The sequence below is a fragment of the Oreochromis niloticus genome, unplaced genomic scaffold (genome assembly GCF_001858045.2).
Source record: "Oreochromis niloticus isolate F11D_XX unplaced genomic scaffold, O_niloticus_UMD_NMBU tig00007218_pilon, whole genome shotgun sequence".
NCBI lineage: Eukaryota > Metazoa > Chordata > Actinopteri > Cichliformes > Cichlidae > Oreochromis > Oreochromis niloticus.
The window spans coordinates 370-23,633 of record NW_020328427.1 but is presented as its reverse complement, the minus strand read 5'-3'; the positions used below and the strand labels follow the sequence as shown (position 1 = coordinate 23,633).

Sequence of the window (23,264 nt, the reverse complement as noted above, 5' to 3'; positions counted from 1 at the left end):
TCTGAAACCCTACGCCAGGGTCTGCAACCTTTTACACCCAAAGAGCCACTTGGACCCGGTTTCCACGCAAAAGAAAACACTGGGAGCCGCAATACTTTTTGACATCTAAAATGAGATAACACTGTATATATATTGTTTTTTGTACCTTTGTGTGAACAACTAAGGTGTGCTGCTTATGAAATCCATGAAGTGCTACAGAGAAAATTACATTTTATTTATGTAATCAACACATTTTGAACTCTTAAAGAAATATAACAAAAGCAAAGACACCCAGCTGAACTAAAATGATCCATGTAGCAAACAAAAACTGTTGTGAGCCGCCTCCCTTATATCTCCTTTGGGCTTTTGGAGCCTTGACCTGACTTTTAAAAAATAATTGGTAAAAAAAGCTCTATGCTGCTGAAAAATTGAAAATAGATATTTGCAAAATTCTGCCTAAATATGTATTTTACCTGGTTAATTCGTGCGGCGGGGCGTGGTCTGCAGCGCCGCTGCAGGGAAGGCGGACGCACCTGAGCGGCACCCGCAATCACGCCTCGCCGCCTTAAAGTCTGCGCTATCTGTGCTGTTGTGTTGGTGGTGTGTGTCGGGCTGTGAGCTGCGAAGCTACAGCCGGCCGTATGCGTACAGCAACCGCGTGTGAAAAGCGCGTTCATGCAAACATCGTCGGGTCTGCCGTGGTATGTTTACAATGGGACTTCTGCTCCTGAACCTCTGCGCACAGCGTCTGCTAATCGGTGCTGTGCGAAGTCAGTTTACGCAGGACTGTAAGCTGTCATCTGTCGTCTGTGAGGCGTGAGCAGTGTTTGTCTTTAACATAGTTCACGGTGCAGCTGCTGACATAATGTGGATCCGAAGATCCATAATTGGCCTACCCGGGGTTGAAAGTCTCGATAAATGCACGGTGTTTCGGCGGGAATACCGGCTTCCGCGAGTGTGACGCTTATATTAAGCGAGGAAAAGATAATAGAATATAATTTTATATTTATATTTCAATATCACAATAATCTTCCAATTTAGAACTACAAGTTTAAAAGAACTAACATAAATAAAATACACTTCAGCGAAATACTTCTAATTTATTTTCCCAAACCACGCGGAGCCGCACTATAAGGACTAAAGAGCCGCATGCGGCTCCGGAGCCGCGGGTTGCCGACCCCTGGTCTGGCCTAATGTCTGTATAGCTATAAGTCAGCACAGGATTAGGGATAGAAGGAGGCTGCTGAATGAGTGAGCTTTCACCCAGCCAGCAGACTGGTGTTGATGTTACACCAGCCCATCCCATAATTTGTAACAAGAACAAATAGCATTGTTAGCTACTGACACCTGATTGTTTGCATCGTCTGCTGTTTATTAAAGATTCTTCAGGAAGACAGTTTTGGTATCTCAGATTTGTATGCACTACTTTTCATTTGATGTCTAGACTAGAATTTAGCCAAGTTACAGTCTGTTGGTACAATACACAGAAATCACTCCTCCAATTAAGATGCTAAATGGTTACCAACCTGGTCGGTAACAGTAAGATTTAATAAAGATAAATAGGAGGGGAAGTTCCCTCCCTGGGCTCCCGCTTACAGGGATGTTTAACACAGCTATAGCTAAACAGCAGTTCAGAGTTCAGCACCATCATCTGTAATACAGCTTCCTGTCTGTGTTCACTGGCAAGTTAACTATCTCCACATTAAGCCAGAGCTCAAGTAAAAAAATGTACAACAAGGTGCATCATATTCTAGGTGGATTATTGGACCCCAACTTTTACAGTTTCAGACTAGTTTTTGGCCTGAATGATGTCCAATCAACTTTTAATGCTCAAAGCAGTGAGCTCAAAATCACTCAGGCAACATGAAGTCTGCCCTCTTTGTTTTGTTTTAATAATGAGGTGTCAGAGTTTTCCCAGTTTTTCAATTGTTGTGGGTAAAATGGCGATTTCACCAAGGCGGGACCTTATACCAGGGTCACAGACTTTATATAAAAGATATACTGTGACTTCACCAATTGATTAGCGTTGTGGCATCATCAGCCAAGGGAGGGGTGGATCTGAATTAGAATCTAAGGGACACTGCCTCTTCCTACGTGGGTGACTTGTAAATCCCATGATGAAGCATACCCTGCTTTATCCTCTATCCTCAAAAGCTACAAAATGACCTTCATGTTTTTTTTTTATGTCATCTAAAATTACCAATTAGAGCATAAATGCATCAGCAAGGTGATGGAGCTCATGTACAAGTCTCATTTCTGCAACCTCAAGAGTTCCCACCTTTCTGGTGATTTAAAAGAATTTCATTCAGAATGGCTTTATTTTCCAGACCTGGTAGCTACATCTGTTTTTATACACAGTATGTACTCAGTGTGCATTTGTTACATTGTATCTTCGCCCCAAAAGTTAGTCAGATAAATAAGAAAAGATTCATTCCTCTTCTTGCACACAAACAGCACATAAACAGCTGATTCATCACAGAGACGTTGCCCTTAGCCAGAGAGAGCAGAGTAGCAGCAGAGCTGTGGGAACACCCTACCCCGGGCAGTGTTGGGGAGTAACGGAATACATGTACCGCCGTTACGTATTCAGAATACAAAATATGAGTAACTGTATTCCGTTACAGTTACCGTTTAAAAAGGTGGTATTCAGAATACAGTTACTTTGTTGAAATAAATGGAATACACGGCGGTACTTCCCTGTTTCATATTGTCGCGGGTCAGGATTGTTTGGGTTTGTTTGACAGCTGTGTTCTGTTGTTCCAGGCGGCAGCGTTACGGTTGCCATGGTTACAGGGTGACGCGCTCTCTCTCTGCGTGTTTCCTGGGTGAGAGAGCGCTTTTTTGTTGTTGTTGTTGTGCTAAGCTAAAAGGCAGAATGCTACAGGCATGGCCCTAAAGAATGTAGCCTGATGGGCAGTGTAGTCCGTGCTGCAGGGAGAATGGACTACCATACCCGTTATGTGTCTGTGAGCGAGGGAGGGAGAGAAAGGAAAAGTCCGAGCTGTCACGGAGCAAAAACGGGAGCTGGAAGCATGTAAATATAATAATAACCACTGCAGCCAAGAAGAGTGCCTGACGAGCCCATTTGTAAGTAAGCTATTAAGACTCAACTGTACACTGTGTTCTTGTTTCCTCCGGAAAAATAAGTTCCGTTGGAGCAGCCTTTCAACGCCTCTCTCTGTCTCCCGCAAGCAAAGTTGACCCAGACAACAAAGTAAAGCTAGTTTTCGGCTACCAGCCCGACACGAACCCGACGTATTAGCCAGAGGTCCCTTTACTACGTTTCGTACTACGTACCTTCAGTAACAGTAATAAATCACAGCAATAGGACATTCATGTAGTTGTAAACAGCATGATAATATATTAAGTATTCCAAAGTATTCAGAATACGTTACTCTCATTGAGTAACGTAACGGAATACGTTACAGAATACATTTTGGGGCATGTATTCAGTATTCTGTAGTGGAATACATTTTAAAAGTAACCTTCCCAACACTGCCCCGGGTCGCTGAGGTGTTTAATCATCATATTGTCTAGTCCTACACCCACCTCTCCTGGTCCCTGTAGCCCAGTGTGTTTCCTCTTATGTATTCAGACAGCATCTACAGCATGTCATATGCGCAAAAACATGCTAGCTTGTAATGTTGTTGTTTTATTGTGTCACTTCCAAAGGCATTGATCTGTAAATGTTTTATAGAAAAAACACATTGAGGAAAATAGTCATCTGTTCTTATGGAAACACCAATCTGTCAGTCTGTCATTGAGTTCTGTGTGACAGTGTGATTTAACTGAAATGTAAAACCGTAATAACATTCCAGCTAAATTATGCTAAAGGAGAAAAAGATGCTTGAATTAGACGTAATTCAATCCCTAAAAACAAAGCACCAAATGTTGCTGTAAACTGCTCCTCCAATCAGTAAAACATATTAGCATGCTTCTAGTCTGTAGTGTAATAAAAATAATAAATCTAATATTTTAAATAGCCGCCTTTTCAGGCATGAAGGGTCAGGTCGGTGGAGGTCAGATTTGTAAGTGAAGGCCACCATCTAGTGGAAGCAACAGATCTCTGCAGACAGTCAGTTAACTGTATTCCTTGAAGCATATTTCCATGTGTAGCTGTGATATTTTATTATAAAAATGTTTCCTATATCATAATTACAACTTTTCATAGCTTTTTACAGGAATTAGCCCCTGTTATGGAGTGGATAATGAAAAATGTTGTGTTTTTGCCATGATGGGTTTTGATTTCATTGTGTTTTGTTATGTTAAATAAAAGATTTTTTTCCCACAAAACAAGGACAATCGGGTTTGTATGAAGTAAGAGATGATTTAGAAATATGTAATAGGTAAAGGACCCAGTAAAAGTATGATAAGATTTTTAAAAGTATTCCTGTGCAAAAGTCAAAGACCGCTCTGTCCTTTAAGGTGCTATAATAGTTTGGTCACTTCAGGTTAGAGAGCTACGACTACAACAGAACATTTATGGGATTAATATCCTGCCACGCCATGAAACTGGCAGGACATAAATCCCACACATCACCTACAGAATCAAAAAGTCCTTCCTCGTGACGGTTCAAACCCAGGTCACTACTGTGTCCAAACCCTGAGTACTCTGAGTAGTATGACCTCCGTGCTGTTTGTAACTTGTAAAAAATATCACTGTGTGTTTGGCTCCTCCAGGTGATGGCGATGATGACGAGGAGGAAGGTCGTGAGGAGCGCCTTCCATCTTGTTACGACTACGTCATGCATTTCCTCACCGTCTTCTGGAAGGTTCTGTTTGCCTGCGTCCCGCAACAGAGTACTGGAACGGCTGGGCCTGCTTCTTCGTGTCCATCAGCGCCATCGGGCTCCTCACCGCCATCATCGGGGATTTGGCATCGCATTTCGGCTGCACCGTGGGCTGCGGGACACTGTGACCGCCGTGGTGTTTGTGGCGCTGGGAACTTCCATTCCAGGTGAGTAAATGTCCCGTTTCACTGTGTGAGAGCAAGAAAAGGCAGAAAGGAGCGTGGATGATTTGATTGTTTTGAGTATTGGATGGATTATGGGAGAATACCCAGATTTATGAGTGCATGTAGTGTCACTTTGTAACTTTGTAGTTGTTTTGTGTCCTTCAGTCATTTTGCATCATTTTGCATCTGTTATAATCATCTATTTGTATCTTTTGTGTGATTTTGTAGGTGTTTTGTTGCTCTTTCTGGCCATTTTATGTCTCTTTGTCATTTTGCATCTTTTAATTGTTTTAGTCACTTTTTGTCATTTTTGTGTCTCTGAATCATTTCAATCATTTTCAGTCATCTTACTGGACACAAGCTTTGCGCCTCTTTAAAGTAATTTTGGATCTCTCTGTAGTTGCTTTGACTTTCTGTCAATCATTTTGTACCTTTGCAGTTGTTTTTTGTATCTTTTGGTCATTGTTTGTCTCTTTGGAATCATCTAATTGCTTTCTATTTAAAAAATTTCTGGGGTGTGAAGGTGTGTGACTCACATTTTCCACCTTTTCCTTCTCCAGACACCTTTGCTAGCAAAGTGGCTGCCATACAAGACCAGCATGCCGACGCATCGGTTGGAAATGTCACTGGCAGCAACGCAGTCAACGTGTTCCTGGGGATCGGAGTGGCATGGTCAGTGGCCGCCGTGTACTGGAGAATTAAAGGAAAGGAGTTCCGGGTGGATCCTGGATCACTGGCGTTCTCCGTCACGCTCTTCACCATCTTCACGTTCATCTGCATGTCCGTGCTATTGTTCAGACGCCGGCCCTCCATCGGCGGAGAGCTTGGCGGCCCGAAAGTGTCCCGCCTCCTGACCACCCTCCTGTTCCTGGGTCTGTGGTTCCTCTACATCCTCTTCTCCAGCCTAGAGGCCTACTGTCACATCAACGGCTTTTAAAGAGGAGATGAAGAATGTTCCAGAAGAATTTTGCACAGCAGCACACACAAAATCGTTGACTCTCAGTCCATTTAGTCCACGGTTTAACACAAAACAAGTGTAAGATTCATCTGGTTAATAGGGCTTCAGATACATGTTCACAAACACTACATTTAAGCATGTGTAAACAGCGCATTTTAAACACATTCATTGTTACTTGGAAGATGAGGGTTAAGAGGAAGTATTTTTGGAGGGTGAGAGCGTGAAAACGAAAGGTTACTGCGGATAGTTAACGGGGAGCAGACGGAGAGTGACAGAGAATGACTGTGACGGGAGATTCAGAGGTGAAAAGAAGGTCAGGTCAGTCAGAGGAGTGCTGCTTTATTCACTTTAAAGCCAGGTGTGTTTATTTTGGGTTGAGGAGCTCACTTCCAGGATCAGACCACTGAGACGGATCACAAACCTGTGAGCATTGAAGGAAAAATACCTTTGTTTCCTTTAGTCTCTCATTCAAACCATCAACTCTGCAGCTTCATGTTTCTTCACTGAGGAAGTGGAGGAGCACTGCATCAAATAAGGAGTCGAATGTTTACAACAACATTACATTTGTTTACTACTAGAGGTTCTTGTATAGTGGTGATGCTTGTCTAATACGCAGTATAGCTGAAGGTGGCTCTCCACACGCGCTGTAAATAGTACAAACCGTTGTACATATAGAGTGTAGTAATTTCACAGGGCAGGCTGCCACACAAAAGGATGCAGAGACAGAAATGCCAGGTTTCTACTGTCGCTGTCAGCAAAGCTTCGATGATTTCATTGCACAGGCTGGAACACTGGTAGTTGCAAATATTACAAATGTCAGCGGCTTTAGTTTTAGCGACATGCTAAGTGGAAAATAAAAGTTTTAGCAACCAAAACAAGTAAATAAGAAGCTGCATAAGTGTAACACTGACTAAAAGAACATCTTTGTACTAATCTCTTTACCGGACCACAGCCTCTGACAGGGGCTTGCATATAAAGCTGAAGGATTAGTTTTTGCATGTATAGCCATGTACAGAGCATCTTCACATTATATGTCATGTACATGCTATGAAAAAGGGAATAACCAGCCTAATTATCCACCTGTAAATTACATCCCTGTGTTTTTGTGTCGACTCGGTGAACAGAAACTGTCAGCTAGTCCTTGATGTTAAATCTTCCTGTATAAAACAGAAGAAGCCGTTTGGTCCGGGAGGAACAAAAAGGACATTTCCTCTCCTGAAGGACCAAATATGCGCTCACACACTCCTGATGTGTGCAGTGTCATTTAAAAACTTTGTCTGAGGCAGTCAGATGGGCTGATGAGCTGCAGTCAGCCATCGCTGTGTTACTGTTAGTGGCAGACTCGTCCATTCCTTTATCTTAAGTGACAGCAGCATGGGCAGACAAACATGTACGGGTGGTTAACAAGACTCAACAGTGTTAGTTTACTCTCAAAAATAAAGTCTCTAAAGTGCTGATTGCCATCATCAGCATCCGGTCTGCAGCGTTTGTTAGGAAAAAGCTAATAATCTACACATTAATTAGGCTGCAGGACTGTAGTCTACAGCACACTAATGCTTTAAGATAGCAAACAAAGAATGCCTTAAGGGAAGCTCAAGTAAAAAATCTAGTATTCAAGATTTCTGCTGTACAAACTGCCCAGGCTGCACTTTATTTAACGTAACTAAAACACTGTGTTGTGCTTATCTTTTCCTCCATCATTCTATAAGTGGTTACTGTGCAATATACGAAGGGAGAACTGTCTCGTGTTTCCACTGGTTCGGATAACACCAGATCCAGGTGGACCCATCATGTTGTCTATTCATGTCTGCTTAGAGCACATGTACCAAACATGTTAAAAATTTACTTTCCTTCTTTATGGAAAGCCAGCGCATCGTTTGTAATAACAAAAAAAGAAGGTTCTGATTAAAGACCAGAGGGTCTACCTGAAACGAGGATGTCTACACGGGAGCAGCACAGTCATCATAGTGCCACAGCAGGAAACATGGCTCTGCAAGGCATGCATGTGTTGCTCAGTATTGCATGGCAGACTTGGAACAAATGTTCACAAGCTACTGAAGAAACCGGCTGCTAAATACACCATAAAACACTGGATGGTGTGCGAACACGCTCTAATTCGTTTCGACATTTCCACGCTGGCACTTCAGGGCTACTATGTTCAGCACTGAGATGCATGAAGCAGGAAAGCCAGCGTGTGAAAAATGTCACAACAAACAGCAGTAAGATTGTCTTATAATAATAATAATGACTAGAAGCTTTAATTATTATCATTATTATTATTATTATTATAACTGCCTAATTTCAGTCCCATTAAATATATTTCTTTGAGGACATTGCATTATAAACCTCTCACCCACAGATGATAAGTGCTATACAAGTGGAACTCTTTATTATTGTTGTTAAACATGATAATTTGAAAAGGATTTGATTGGTTAACCCTGACTAACTTTGTAAACTTTCTAAATCCAGTTTTGTATCTTTTTCCTTGCAGATGTAGCCAAGGTAGATTATTTTGTATTTCTAAACAACATTTAGGATAGTTTCAGTGTATAAAGCTGGTATGTAGACTACATGGTGTCTGAATTTAGTGGGTTAGACTTTGATATATTTTCCACAGTGAGAAATCTCCCCTTTAACGGTGTAGTAGTGCATCATAACCAAACTTTAAAGCATCTAATTTACTGAAATAGATGGTCCGCTAACTCATTTGTGTCTTTGTTTTTCATGTATAGTAGATAATTTATATATTTATTTATTTATAGAAGATTATTTCTCTAAGCATAAGATGTGCTGCAGGTCCTTGAGGAGAACAGTTTGGAGTTTATTTGAGCAATTAGGTTTCAATGTGCAATACGAGAAAAGGTTCCGCTGCAGCTTACATTGTTCGAGCTCAGTCCGTGTCTTTTTTTCTGCCGCAGTGTTTGTCATAACCCTCCGCCAGTGTACACTTCTTCATGTCGTCCTTGTGACGGAGGAACTTTGAGTGTAAGTAGCATGTTTACATAAAGAAACAGTGTGGAACATTGCCAGTATAATTGTCAGTCTCAGGCTGTTGTGAGCTGAAGTTTTGTAGATATTAGCCGTGGCTGTGAGGCAGGTTTGTTGTGTGTGAGGTTCAAACAATCCCCTGAACAGTAGTTTACTCACTCAAACCACCAGGTGGGACCAACAATAGATATGACACACACACACATGCAGAGGTCTGCTGAACTCTTGTGTAATGACAGTACCAGCAGGAACAGAGCGAATCACCTCCACAATGTGTGCATTTGTGACCTCGGTGTGGCCCAGGAGCCAAAAACAGAACTGTCTACAATGTCCGGACAATGTTCCATGTTTCCACAAACTTCTGTACTAACTGTCGGCCTTTGGCCTTCGCTGTTCTGTAGCTAGATGTAATGCCCCACCCCCAGCTCTTTTCAGCCTCCCTCCTTACCTGATCCTTCCCAGTGTGCATCCATGTTTGCTTCCCCTCCTGTGTTCCCCTGCACATGCATGATGAAGCCCGGTGTACGTACGTTATAGCAGCATGGTCTACTGTGATGGATGCCTGTAGGTTATTCTGTCGGATCGATTCCCCACAGTAGGATTTCAAACATCTGAGTCTTCTTGTGAAATAAAGTGAGCAAGTGTGACACGCACAACCACAGCTCGGTTCAGACAGACTGAGCAGAAACACAAACAAGCGCCATTCCTGGAGTCAGTCTCCTCCTCACCTGTTTCTGTAGAAGCTGTGAAAAGAGATCCTGCTGTGCTGGGTCCAGGCTACATCCCAGGTCATCTTTTTGTTTTTTGGTGTATGATATTTCAGTGTCTGTGTTTGTGTTCAGCCTCCTCTCCTCCCTCCCAGGTCTTGCTCTCTTCAGTGTGTCTCTTTGTGAAGTCGTTTCCTGTGATGATGAAAATTTCTCTCTGCCTGAATCTTTGTAGGGAAATATTGACTGAAATTACTACAATGTCATGTGATAGACATATACATTTATTCGATACTGTAATAAATTAACTGAAGATGATATTTAAGGTTTTCTTTATGAAATGCAAGAAAAAAAAATCTTAGAAAAAACTCGGTTTTGAATCATGGCATGAGGTGTAACGTGTTCCTGAAAGAAAACGAAGGTCTTTAATCAAGTGAAGTTGACCTTATTAAATATAGTTTATTTATTTTCAAGGTTCAACGTGTCTGAGTCATTATTTATAACTGAACAATATAACAATCAAAGTCAGTGATTCATCGAGTCATCCAGCTATCAAACACCTGTAATCTGAAACTTAGAGGACATTTTTCATGTCTCGACTCATAAATACAGTGAAACTTTTTGCAGATTAATAAGTAGTGATGGTCGCCTCACAGTAAGAGGGTCCTGGATTTGAATCAGTGAGCTGGGCCTCTCCCATGTGTACGCACATGAGTACCCCATATGCACGTTAGGTTAACTGGTGACGCTAAATTAGCTGAATGAATGGTTGCCTGTGTCTCTGTATCGACAGACTGATCACCTGTTTCAGGTAAAAAAAGGTAAAAAATGTATAATGGTGGTGGCACACCATTGTTTATTAATTATTAGCTCTAAAGACAAAGGTATTTGTGTGTGTGTGTGTGGGGGGGGGGGGACTCAAAAGTACCATATGCACTTTCATGGCCATGTGAGGCCTGTTCCCTCATTATCACAATAAAAGCAGATAAACAATCTGGGATTGATTCCGAGGGCTGAATTTCCATTTCATAGCTTTTCACTGACAAACTTAATATAAAGTTGAAAGAAATGTTGATGAAAGTGAAGGAGGCCATCAGGTTTCGTCTCCTGTCCAAGCGCCTTCTTTAGTTTGAGAACAACTGTGGAGACACACAGACCAATATCTCCTCTTTGACTCCCATCACCCACTGAAACACAAACATGGGGTGATCAGGATCCAACACCACTGAGCAGAGAACGTTCCATGTACCTGAGGATTTATACGGGTAATCTACGCTGTAGCTACGTTATAGCCACAAAACTCTCTGAAACCCTACCCAGGGGTCTGCAACCTTTTACACCCAAAGAGCCACTTGGACCCGGTTTCCACGCAAAAGAAAACACTGGGAGCCGCAAATACTTTTGACATCTAAAATGAAGATAACACTGTATATATATTGTTTTTGTACCTTTGTGTGAACAACTAAGGTGTGCTGCTTATGAAATCCATGAAGTGCTACAGAGAAAATTACATTTTATTTATGTAATCAACACATTTTGAACTCTTAAAGAAATATAACAAAAGCAAAGACACCCAGCTGAACTAAAATGATCCATGTAGCAAACAAAAACTGTTGTGAGCCGCCTCCCTTATATCTCCTTTGGGCTTTTGGAGCCTTGACCTGACTTTTAAAAAATAATTGGTAAAAAAAAGCTCTATGCTGCTGAAAAATTGAAAATAGATATTTGCAAAATTCTGCCTAAATATGTATTTTACCTGGTTAATTCGTGCGGCGGGGGCGTGGTCTGCAGCGCCGCTGCAGGGAAGGCGGACGCACCTGAGCGGCACCCGCAATCACGCCTCGCCGCCTTAAAGTCTGCGCTATCTGTGCTGTTGTGTTGGTGGTGTGTGTCGGGCTGTGAGCTGCGAAGCTACAGCCGGCCGTATGCGTACAGCAACCGCGTGTGAAAAGCGCGTTCATGCAAACATCGTCGGGTCTGCCGTGGTATGTTTACAATGGGACTTCTGCTCCTGAACCTCTGCGCACAGCGTCTGCTAATCGGTGCTGTGCGAAGTCAGTTTACGCAGGACTGTAAGCTGTCATCTGTCGTCTGTGAGGCGTGAGCAGTGTTTGTCTTTAACATAGTTCACGGTGCAGCTGCTGACATAATGTGGATCCGAAGATCCATAATTGGCCTACCCGGGGTTGAAAGTCTCGATAAATGCACGGTGTTTCGGCGGGAATACCGGCTTCCGCGAGTGTGACGCTTATATTAAGCGAGGAAAAATAATAGAATATAATTTTATATTTATATTTCAATATCACAATAATCTTCCAATTTAGAACTACAAGTTTAAAAGAACTAACATAAATAAATACACTTCAGCGAAATACTTCTAATTTATTTTCCCAAACCACGCGGAGCCGCACTATAAGGACTAAAGAGCCGCATGCGGCTCCGGAGCCGCGGGTTGCCGACCCCTGGTCTGGCCTAATGTCTGTATAGCTATAAGTCAGCACAGGATTAGGATAGAAGGAGGCTGCTGAATGAGTGAGCTTTCACCCAGCCAGCAGACTGGTGTTGATGTTACACCAGCCCATCCCATAATTTGTAACAAGAACAAATAGCATTGTTAGCTACTGACACCTGATTGTTTGCATCGTCTGCTGTTTATTAAAGATTCTTCAGGAAGACAGTTTTGGTATCTCAGATTTGTATGCACTACTTTTCATTTGATGTCTAGACTAGAATTTAGCCAAGTTACAGTCTGTTGGTACAATACACAGAAAATCACTCCTCCCAATTAAGATGCTAAATGGTTACCAACCTGGTCGGTAACAGTAAGATTTAATAAAGATAAATAGGAGGGAAGTTCCCTCCCTGGGCTCCCGCTTACAGGGATGTTTAACACAGCTATAGCTAAACAGCAGTTCAGAGTTCAGCACCATCATCTGTAATACAGCTTCCTGTCTGTGTTCACTGGCAAGTTAACTATCTCCACATTAAGCCAGAGCTCAAGTAAAAAAATGTACAACAAGGTGCATCATATTCTAGGTGGATTATTGGACCCCAACTTTTACAGTTTCAGACTAGTTTTTGGCCTGAATGATGTCCAATCAACTTTTAATGCTCAAAGCAGTGAGCTCAAAATCACTCAGGCAACATGAAGTCTGCCCTCTTTGTTTTGTTTTAATAATGAGGTGTCAGAGTTTTCCCAGTTTTTCAATTGTTGTGGGTAAAATGGCGATTTCACCAAGGCGGGACCTTATACCAGGGTCACAGACTTTATATAAAAGATATACTGTGACTTCACCAATTGATTAGCGTTGTGGCATCATCAGCCAAGGGAGGGGTGGATCTGAATTAGAATCTAAGGGACACTGCCTCTTCCTACGTGGGTGACTTGTAAATCCCATGATGAAGCATACCCTGCTTTATCCTCTATCCTCAAAAGCTACAAATGACCTTCATGTTTTTTTTTATGTCATCTAAAATTACCAATTAAGAGCATAAATGCATCAGCAAGGTGATGGAGCTCATGTACAAGTCTCATTTCTGCAACCTCAAGAGTTCCCACCTTTCTGGTGATTTAAAAGAATTTCATTCAGAATGGCTTTATTTTCCAGACCTGGTAGCTACATCTGTTTTTATACACAGTATGTACTCAGTGTGCATTTGTTACATTGTATCTTCGCCCCAAAAGTTAGTCAGATAAATAAGAAAAGATTCATTCCTCTTCTTGCACACAAACAGCACATAAACAGCTGATTCATCACAGAGACGTTGCCCTTAGCCAGAGAGAGCAGAGTAGCAGCAGAGCTGTGGGAACACCCTACCCCGGGTCGCTGAGGTGTTTAATCATCATTATTGTCTAGTCCTACACCCACCTCTCCTGGTCCCTGTAGCCCAGTGTGTTTCCTCTTATTGTATTCAGACAGCATCTACAGCATGTCATATGCGCAAAAACATGCTAGCTTGTAATGTTGTTGTTTTATTGTGTCACTTCCAAAGGCATTGATCTGTAAATGTTTTATAGAAAAAACACATTGAGGAAAATAGTCATCTGTTCTTATGGAAACACCAATCTGTCAGTCTGTCATTGAGTTCTGTGTGACAGTGTGATTTAACTGAAATGTAAAACCGTAATAACATTCCAGCTAAATTATGCTAAAGGAGAAAAAGATGCTTGAATTAGACGTAATTCAATCCCTAAAAACAAAGCACCAAATGTTGCTGTAAACTGCTCCTCCAATCAGTAAAACATATTAGCATGCTTCTAGTCTGTAGTGTAATAAAAATAATAAATCTAATATTTTAAATAGCCGCCTTTTCAGGCATGAAGGGTCAGGTCGGTGGAGGTCAGATTTGTAAGTGAAGGCCACCATCTAGTGGAAGCAACAGATCTCTGCAGACAGTCAGTTAACTGTATTCCTTGAAGCATATTTCCATGTGTAGCTGTGATATTTTTATTATAAAAATGTTTCCTATATCATTAATTACAACTTTCATAGCTTTTTACAGGAATTAGCCCCTGTTATGGAGTGGATAATGAAAAATGTTGTGTTTTTGCCATGATGGGTTTTGATTTCATTGTGTTTGTTATGTTAAATAAAAGATTTTTTTTCCCACAAAACAAGGACAATCGGGTTTGTATGAAGTAAGAGATGATTTAGAAATATGTAATAGGTAAAGGACCCAGTAAAAGTATGATAAAGATTTTTAAAAGTATTCCTGTGCAAAAGTCAAAGACCGCTCTGTCCTTTAAGGTGCTATAATAGTTTGGTCACTTCAGGGTTAGAGAGCTACGACTACAACAGAACATTTATGGGATTAATATCCTGCCACGCCATGAAACTGGCAGGACATAAATCCCACACATCACCTACAGAATCAAAAAGTCCTTCCTCGTGACGGTTCAAACCCAGGTCACTACTGTGTCCAAACCCTGAGTACTCTGAGTAGTATGACCTCCGTGCTGTTTGTAACTTGTAAAAAATATCACTGTGTGTTTGGCTCCTCCAGGTGATGGCGATGATGACGAGGAGGAAGGTCGTGAGGAGCGCCTTCCATCTTGTTACGACTACGTCATGCATTTCCTCACCGTCTTCTGGAAGGTTCTGTTTGCCTGCGTCCCGCCAACAGAGTACTGGAACGGCTGGGCCTGCTTCTTCGTGTCCATCAGCGCCATCGGGCTCCTCACCGCCATCATCGGGGATTTGGCATCGCATTTCGGCTGCACCGTGGGGCTGCGGGACACTGTGACCGCCGTGGTGTTTGTGGCGCTGGGAACTTCCATTCCAGGTGAGTAAATGTCCCGTTTCACTGTGTGAGAGCAAGAAAAGGCAGAAAGGAGCGTGGATGATTTGATTGTTTTGAGTATTGGATGGATTATGGGAGAATACCCAGATTTATGAGTGCATGTAGTGTCACTTTGTAACTTTGTAGTTGTTTTGTGTCCTTCAGTCATTTTGCATCATTTTGCATCTGTTTATAATCATCTATTTGTATCTTTTGTGTGATTTTGTAGGTGGTTTGTTGCTCTTTCTGGCCATTTTATGTCTCTTTGTCATTTTGCATCTTTTAATTGTTTTTAGTCACTTTTTTGTCATTTTTGTGTCTCTGAATCATTTCAATCATTTTCAGTCATCTTACTGGACACAAGCTTTGCGCCTCTTTAAAGTAATTTTGGATCTCTCTGTAGTTGCTTTGACTTTCTGTCAATCATTTTGTACCTTTGCAGTTGTTTTTTGTATCTTTTTGGTCATTGTTTGTCTCTTTGGAATCATCTAATTGCTTTCTATTTAAAAAATTTCTGGGGTGTGAAGGTGTGTGACTCACATTTTCCACCTTTTCCTTCTCCAGACACCTTTGCTAGCAAAGTGGCTGCCATACAAGACCAGCATGCCGACGCATCGGTTGGAAATGTCACTGGCAGCAACGCAGTCAACGTGTTCCTGGGGATCGGAGTGGCATGGTCAGTGGCCGCCGTGTACTGGAGAATTAAAGGAAAGGAGTTCCGGGTGGATCCTGGATCACTGGCGTTCTCCGTCACGCTCTTCACCATCTTCACGTTCATCTGCATGTCCGTGCTATTGTTCAGACGCCGGCCCTCCATCGGCGGAGAGCTTGGCGGCCCGAAAGTGTCCCGCCTCCTGACCACCCTCCTGTTCCTGGGTCTGTGGTTCCTCTACATCCTCTTCTCCAGCCTAGAGGCCTACTGTCACATCAACGGCTTTTAAAGAGGAGATGAAGAATGTTCCAGAAGAATTTTGCACAGCAGCACACACAAAATCGTTGACTCTCAGTCCATTTAGTCCACGGTTTAACACAAAACAAGTGTAAGATTCATCTGGTTAATAGGGCTTCAGATACATGTTCACAAACACTACATTTAAGCATGTGTAAACAGCGCATTTTAAACACATTCATTGTTACTTGGAAGATGAGGGTTAAGAGGAAGTATTTTTGGAGGGTGAGAGCGTGAAAACGAAAGGTTACTGCGGATAGTTAACGGGGAGCAGACGGAGAGTGACAGAGAATGACTGTGACGGGAGATTCAGAGGTGAAAAGAAGGTCAGGTCAGTCAGAGGAGTGCTGCTTTATTCACTTTAAAGCCAGGTGTGTTTATTTTGGGTTGAGGAGCTCACTTCCAGGATCAGACCACTGAGACGGATCACAAACCTGTGAGCATTGAAGGAAAAATACCTTTGTTTTCCTTTAGTCTCTCATTCAAACCATCAACTCTGCAGCTTCATGTTTCTTCACTGAGGAAGTGGAGGAGCACTGCATCAAATAAGGAGTCGAATGTTTACAACAACATTACATTTGTTTACTACTAGAGGTTCTTGTATAGTGGTGATGCTTGTCTAATACGCAGTATAGCTGAAGGTGGCTCTCCACACGCGCTGTAAATAGTACAAACCGTTGTACATATAGAGTGTAGTAATTTCACAGGGCAGGCTGCCACACAAAAGGATGCAGAGACAGAAATGCCAGGTTTCTACTGTCGCTGTCAGCAAAGCTTCGATGATTTTCATTGCACAGGCTGGAACACTGGTAGTTGCAAATATTACAAATGTCAGCGGCTTTAGTTTTAGCGACATGCTAAGTGGAAAATAAAAGTTTTAGCAACCAAAACAAGTAAATAAGAAGCTGCATAAGTGTAACACTGACTAAAAGAACATCTTTGTACTAATCTCTTTACCGGACCACAGCCTCTGACAGGGGCTTGCATATAAAGCTGAAGGATTAGTTTTTGCATGTATAGCCATGTACAGAGCATCTTCACATTATATGTCATGTACATGCTATGAAAAGGGAATAACCAGCCTAATTATCCACCTGTAAATTACATCCCTGTGTTTTTGTGTCGACTCGGTGAACAGAAACTGTCAGCTAGTCCTTGATGTTAAATCTTCCTGTATAAAACAGAAGAAGCCGTTTGGTCCGGGAGGAACAAAAAGGACATTTTCCTCTCCTGAAGGACCAAATATGCGCTCACACACTCCTGATGTGTGCAGTGTCATTTAAAAACTTTGTCTGAGGCAGTCAGATGGGCTGATGAGCTGCAGTCAGCCATCGCTGTGTTACTGTTAGTGGCAGACTCGTCCATTCCTTTATCTTAAGTGACAGCAGCATGGGCAGACAAACATGTACGGGTGGTTAACAAGACTCAACAGTGTTAGTTTACTCTCAAAAATAAAGTCTCTAAAGTTGCTGATTGCCATCATCAGCATCCGGTCTGCAGCGTTTGTTAGGAAAAAGCTAATAATCTACACATTAATTAGGCTGCAGGACTGTAGTCTACAGCACACTAATGCTTTAAGATAGCAAACAAAGAATGCCTTAATGAAGCTCAAGTAAAAAAATCTAGTATTCAAGATTTCTGCTGTACAAACTGCCCAGGCTGCACTTTATTTAACGTAACTAAAACACTGTGTTGTGCTTATCTTTTCCTCCATCATTCTATAAGTGGTTACTGTGCAATATACGAAGGGAGAACTGTCTCGTGTTTCCACTGGTTCGGATAACACCAGATCCAGGTGGACCCATCATGTTGTCTATTCATGTCTGCTTAGAGCACATGTACCAACATGTTAAAATTTACTTTCCTTCTTTATGGAAAGCCAGCGCATCGTTTGTAATAACAAAAAAGAAGTTCTGATTAAGACCAGAGGGTCTACCTGAAACGAGGATGTCTACACGGGAGCAGCACAGTCATCATAGTGCCACAGCAGGAAACATGGCTCTGCAAGGCATGCATGTGTTGCTCAGTATTGCATGGCAGACTTGGAACAAATGTTCACAAGCTACTGAAGAAACCGGCTGCTAAATACACCATAAACACTGGATGGTGTGCGAACACGCTCTAATTCGTTTCGACATTTCCACGCTGGCACTTCAGGGCTACTATGTTCAGCACTGAGATGCATGAAGCAGGAAAGCCAGCGTGTGAAAAATGTCACAACAAACAGCAGTAAGATTGTCTTATAATAATAATAATGACTAGAAGCTTTAATTATTATCATTATTATTATTATTATTATAACTGCCTAATTTCAGTCCCATTAATATATTTCTTTGAGGACATTGCATTATAAACCTCTCACCCACAGATGATAAGTGCTATACAAGTGGAACTCTTTATTATTGTTGTTAAACATGATAATTTGAAAAGGATTTGATTGGTTAACCTGACTAACTTTGTAAACTTTCTAAAATCCAGTTTTGTATCTTTTTCCTTGCAGATGTAGCCAAGGTAGATTATTTTGTATTTCTAAACAACATTTAGGATAGTTTCAGTGTATAAAGCTGGTATGTAGACTACATGGTGTCTGAATTTAGTGGGTTAGACTTTGATATATTTTCCACAGTGAGAAATCTCCCTTTAACGGTGTAGTAGTGCATCATAACCAAACTTAAAGCATCTAATTTACTGAAATAGATGGTCCGCTAACTCATTTGTGTCTTTGTTTTTCATGTATAGTAGATAATTTATATATTTATTTATTTATAGAAGATTATTTCTCTAAGCATAAGATGTGCTGCAGGTCCTTGAGGAGAACAGTTTGGAGTTTATTTGAGCAATTAGGTTTCAATGTGCAATACGAGAAAAGGTTCCGCTGCAGCTTACATTGTTCGAGCTCAGTCCGTGTCTTTTTTTCTGCCGCAGTGTTTGTCATAACCCTCCGCCAGTGTACACTTCTTCATGTCGTCCTTGTGACGGAGAACTTTGAGTGTAAGTAGCATGTTTACATAAAGAAACAGTGTGGAACATTGCCAGTATAATTGTCAGTCTCAGGCTGTTGTGAGCTGAAGTTTTGTAGATATTAGCCGTGGCTGTGAGGCAGGTTTGTTGTGTGTGAGGTTCAAACAATCCCCTGAACAGTAGTTTACTCACTCAAACCACCAGGTGGGACCAACAATAGATATGACACACACACACATGCAGAGGTCTGCTGAACTCTTGTGTAATGACCAGCACCAGCAGGAACAGAGCGAATCACCTCCACAATGTGTGCATTTGTGACCTCGGTGTGGCCCAGGAGCCAAAACAGAACTGTCTACAATGTCCGGACAATGTTCCATGTTTCCACAAACTTCTGTACTAACTGTCGGCCTTTGGCCTTCGCTGTTCTGTAGCTAGATGTAATGCCCCACCCCCCAGCTCTTTTCAGCCTCCCCTCCTTACCTGATCCTTCCCAGTGTGCATCCATGTTTGCTTCCCCTCCTGTGTTCCCCTGCACATGCATGATGAAGCCCGGTGTACGTACGTTATAGCAGCATGGTCTACTGTGATGGATGCCTGTAGGTTATTCTGTCGGATCGATTCCCCACAGTAGGATTTCAAAACATCTGAGTCTTCTTGTGAAATAAAGTGAGCAAGTGTGACACGCACAACCACAGCTCGGTTCAGACAGACTGAGCAGAAACACAAACAAGCGCCATTCCTGGAGTCAGTCTCCTCCTCACCTGTTTCTGTAGAAGCTGTGAAAAGAGATCCTGCTGTGCTGGGTCCAGGCTACATCCCAGGTCATCTTTTTGTTTTTTGGTGTATGATATTTCAGTGTCTGTGTTTGTGTTCAGCCTCCTCTCCTCCCTCCCAGGTCTTGCTCTCTTCAGTGTGTCTCTTTGTGAAGTCGTTTCCTGTGATGATGAAATTTCTCTCTGCCTGAATCTTTGTAGGGAAATATTGACTGAAATTACTACAATGTCATGTGATAGACATATACATTTATTCGATACTGTAATAAATTAACTGAAGATGATATTTAAGGTTTTCTTTATGAAATGCAAGAAAAAAAATCTTAGAAAAAACTCGGTTTTGAATCATGGCATGAGGTGTAACGTGTTCCTGAAAGAAAACGAAGGTCTTTAATCAAGTGAAGTTGACCTTATTTAAATATAGTTTATTTATTTTCAAGGTTCAACGTGTCTGAGTCATTATTTTATAACTGAACAATATAACAATCAAAGTCAGTGATTCATCGAGTCATCCAGCTATCAAACACCTGTAATCTGAAACTTAGAGGACATTTTTCATGTCTCGACTCATAAATACAGTGAAACTTTTTGCAGATTAATAAGTAGTGATGGTCGCCTCACAGTAAGAGGGTCCTGGATTTGAATCAGTGAGCTGGGCCTCTCCCATGTGTACGCACATGAGTACCCCATATGCACGTTAGGTTAACTGGTGACGCTAAATTAGCTGAATGAATGGTTGCCTGTGTCTCTGTATCGACAGACTGATCACCTGTTTCAGGTAAAAAAAGGTAAAAAATGTATAATGGTGGTGGCACACCATTGTTTATTAATTATTAGCTCTAAAGACAAAGGTATTTGTGTGTGTGTGGGGGGGGGGGGGGGACTCAAAAGTACCATATGCACTTTCATGGCCATGTGAGGCCTGTTCCCTCATTATCACAATAAAAGCAGATAAACAATCTGGGATTGATTCCGAGGGCTGAATTTCCATTTCATAGCTTTTCACTGACAAACTTAATATAAAGTTGAAAGAAATGTTGATGAAAGTGAAGGAGGCCATCAGGTTTCGTCTCCTGTCCAAGCGCCTTCTTTAGTTTGAGAACAACTGTGGAGACACACAGACCAATATCTCCTCTTTGACTCCCATCACCCACTGAAACACAAACATGGGTGATCAGGATCCAACACCACTGAGCAGAGAACGTTCCATGTACCTGAGGATTTATACGGGTAATCTACGCTGTAGCTACGTTATAGCCACAAAACTCTCTGAAACCCTACGCCAGGGTCTGCAACCTTTTACACCCAAAGAGCCACTTGGACCCGGTTTCCACGCAAAAGAAAACACTGGGAGCCGCAAATACTTTTTGACATCTAAAATGAAGATAACACTGTATATATATTGTTTTTGTACCTTTGTGTGAACAACTAAGGTGTGCTGCTTATGAATCCATGAAGTGCTACAGAGAAAATTACATTTTATTTATGTAATCAACACATTTTGAACTCTTAAAGAAATATAACAAAAGCAAAGACACCCAGCTGAACTAAAATGATCCATGTAGCAACAAAAACTGTTGTGAGCCGCCTCCCTTATATCTCCTTTGGGCTTTTGGAGCCTTGACCTGACTTTTAAAAAATAATTGGTAAAAAAAAAAGCTCTATGCTGCTGAAAAATTGAAAATAGATATTTGCAAAATTCTGCCTAAATATGTATTTTACCTGGTTAATTCGTGCGGCGGGGCGTGGTCTGCAGCGCCGCTGCAGGGAAGGCGGACGCACCTGAGCGGCACCCGCAATCACGCCTCGCCGCCTTAAAGTCTGCGCTATCTGTGCTGTTGTGTTGGTGGTGTGTGTCGGGCTGTGAGCTGCGAAGCTACAGCCGGCTGTATGCGTACAGCAACCGCGTGTGAAAAGCGCGTTCATGCAAACATCGTCGGGTCTGCCGTGGTATGTTTACAATGGGACTTCTGCTCCTGAACCTCTGCGCACAGCGTCTGCTAATCGGTGCTGTGCGAAGTCAGTTTACGCAGGACTGTAAGCTGTCATCTGTCGTCTGTGAGGCGTGAGCAGTGTTTGTCTTTAACATAGTTCACGGTGCAGCTGCTGACATAATGTGGATCCGAAGATCCATAATTGGCCTACCCGGGGTTGAAAGTCTCGATAAATGCACGGTGTTTCGGTGGGAATACCGGCTTCCGCGAGTGTGACGCTTATATTGAGCGAGGAAAAATAATAGAATATAATTTTATATTATATTTCAATATCACAATAATCTTCCAATTTAGAACTACAAGTTTAAAAGAACTAACATAAATAAAATACACTTCAGCGAAATACTTCTAATTTATTTTCCCAAACCACGCGGAGCCGCACTATAAGACTAAAGAGCCGCATGCGGCTCCGGAGCCGCGGGTTGCCGACCCTGGCCTGGATGAACCAGCTCCCCTGCTGGATTCAATCCAGTTTCAGCAGGCATTCAGTCTGGCTGCCAACGTCACCCTACTAGCTGTCAACATTCGTAATGACAGGCTCATCATGACAGGAAGTGGCATCTACACCCTTTTTCTGCCACCTACCACCACGCCAGGAAAGGGACCCAGAGGAGGGCAGGCTGCTGGTGGCCAGAGTGCCAGTTTTGGAGCCACTGAGGTAAACAAAGTGCAGCCAAAGAGGTGGAGGCTGGTGGTGGGGAGTCAACAATATCAGCGGCTACAGACTCTGGATACTGCTACCAAGATAGCTGTGATGACCCTCCTCCTCCTCCTACCCCACCTTCATCTCCTCTATGATGTATGACACATTTACATTTGTCCTCTTAAATGAGACACAAGGCGACATTAAAGTGTGCAACGGCACTTTCTGCTGCCGCCTGCAGTACAGGTGGTTACTGCAAGACCATAAAGAGCTCTATGCTTTCGGCGCACTTGCAGGAACACACACCGTCAACGGACGTTACGACTGCAGGCAAGATCACATGAATTTGATATTTCTAAAAAGGTTAAAACTGACAACTCACTACTTTTATTTGCCACATGTTAATATCTACAGGTTTGTGCAGTAGTCTGTTGTGCAGGGTTGGATCAGAGCTCTTGTGGACAGGAAGCGGAAGAGCAGAGTCTAAAATGGACTTCCTGTTGGAGGGGAACTTTGACACCAATACGTGTACCCATCTATTCTGACAAGCCGATGTTCCTGGAGCAGCCAGAGAGTCTGGAGAAAGCTGCAGACGGGAGATGACCATGAAACATTCAAACACGAAGGGTGGCCTGGTCACTGCCTGCCTGTATGGACGAATGTACCACCTGGACAATGAATAAACTTTAGAGGGATCAGGAAATAAAGTTCAGTGTTATGGTAAGAGCTGCTCCAACTTCAGCTGTTACACATTTTTTATCTCTTATAAAATAAACCAAAACAATGTCTTTATTCATCTGTTACTTATCTTTACAGTACAAACATTCCACCAAGTAGCATTTATCCTCTGTTTGAATGTTGCATATTCCTCAAAAGGCAATATTTATAGTTCTCTCTCTCTCTCACACACACACACACACACACACACACACACACACACACACAAAACAATCCACACAGTGACAGCCACCTTCTCTTGTCTCCTGTACACACAAACATTAAGAAGTTACAGCATTGCAAGTTATCCATTCCTTGGGCTGCTCATTCAGTTCATCAGTTGTACAGTACATTGGTC

General features: G+C 42.2%; 1 protein-coding gene and 2 pseudogenes across 1 annotated transcript; all 3 read left to right on the top strand.

Moving 5' to 3' along the window:
• The first annotated feature begins 4,625 nt into the window (after positions 1 to 4,625).
• On the top strand, positions 4,626 to 6,627 carry LOC109198193 (sodium/calcium exchanger 2-like; annotated as a pseudogene).
• Positions 6,628 to 14,556: 7,929 nt separating this feature from the next.
• LOC109198192 (sodium/calcium exchanger 2-like) lies at positions 14,557 to 16,574 on the top strand (the record flags this gene model as incomplete). The annotated part of the gene is made up of 2 exons (XM_025904804.1): positions 14,557 to 14,869; positions 15,431 to 16,574. Coding segments are annotated over 2 exons (690 nt in total), but the record flags the coding sequence as incomplete, so codon positions are not given.
• A 4,144-nt stretch (positions 16,575 to 20,718) lies between these two features.
• On the top strand, positions 20,719 to 22,885 carry LOC109198191 (biotinidase-like; annotated as a pseudogene).
• Positions 22,886 to 23,264: the final 379 nt, after the last annotated feature.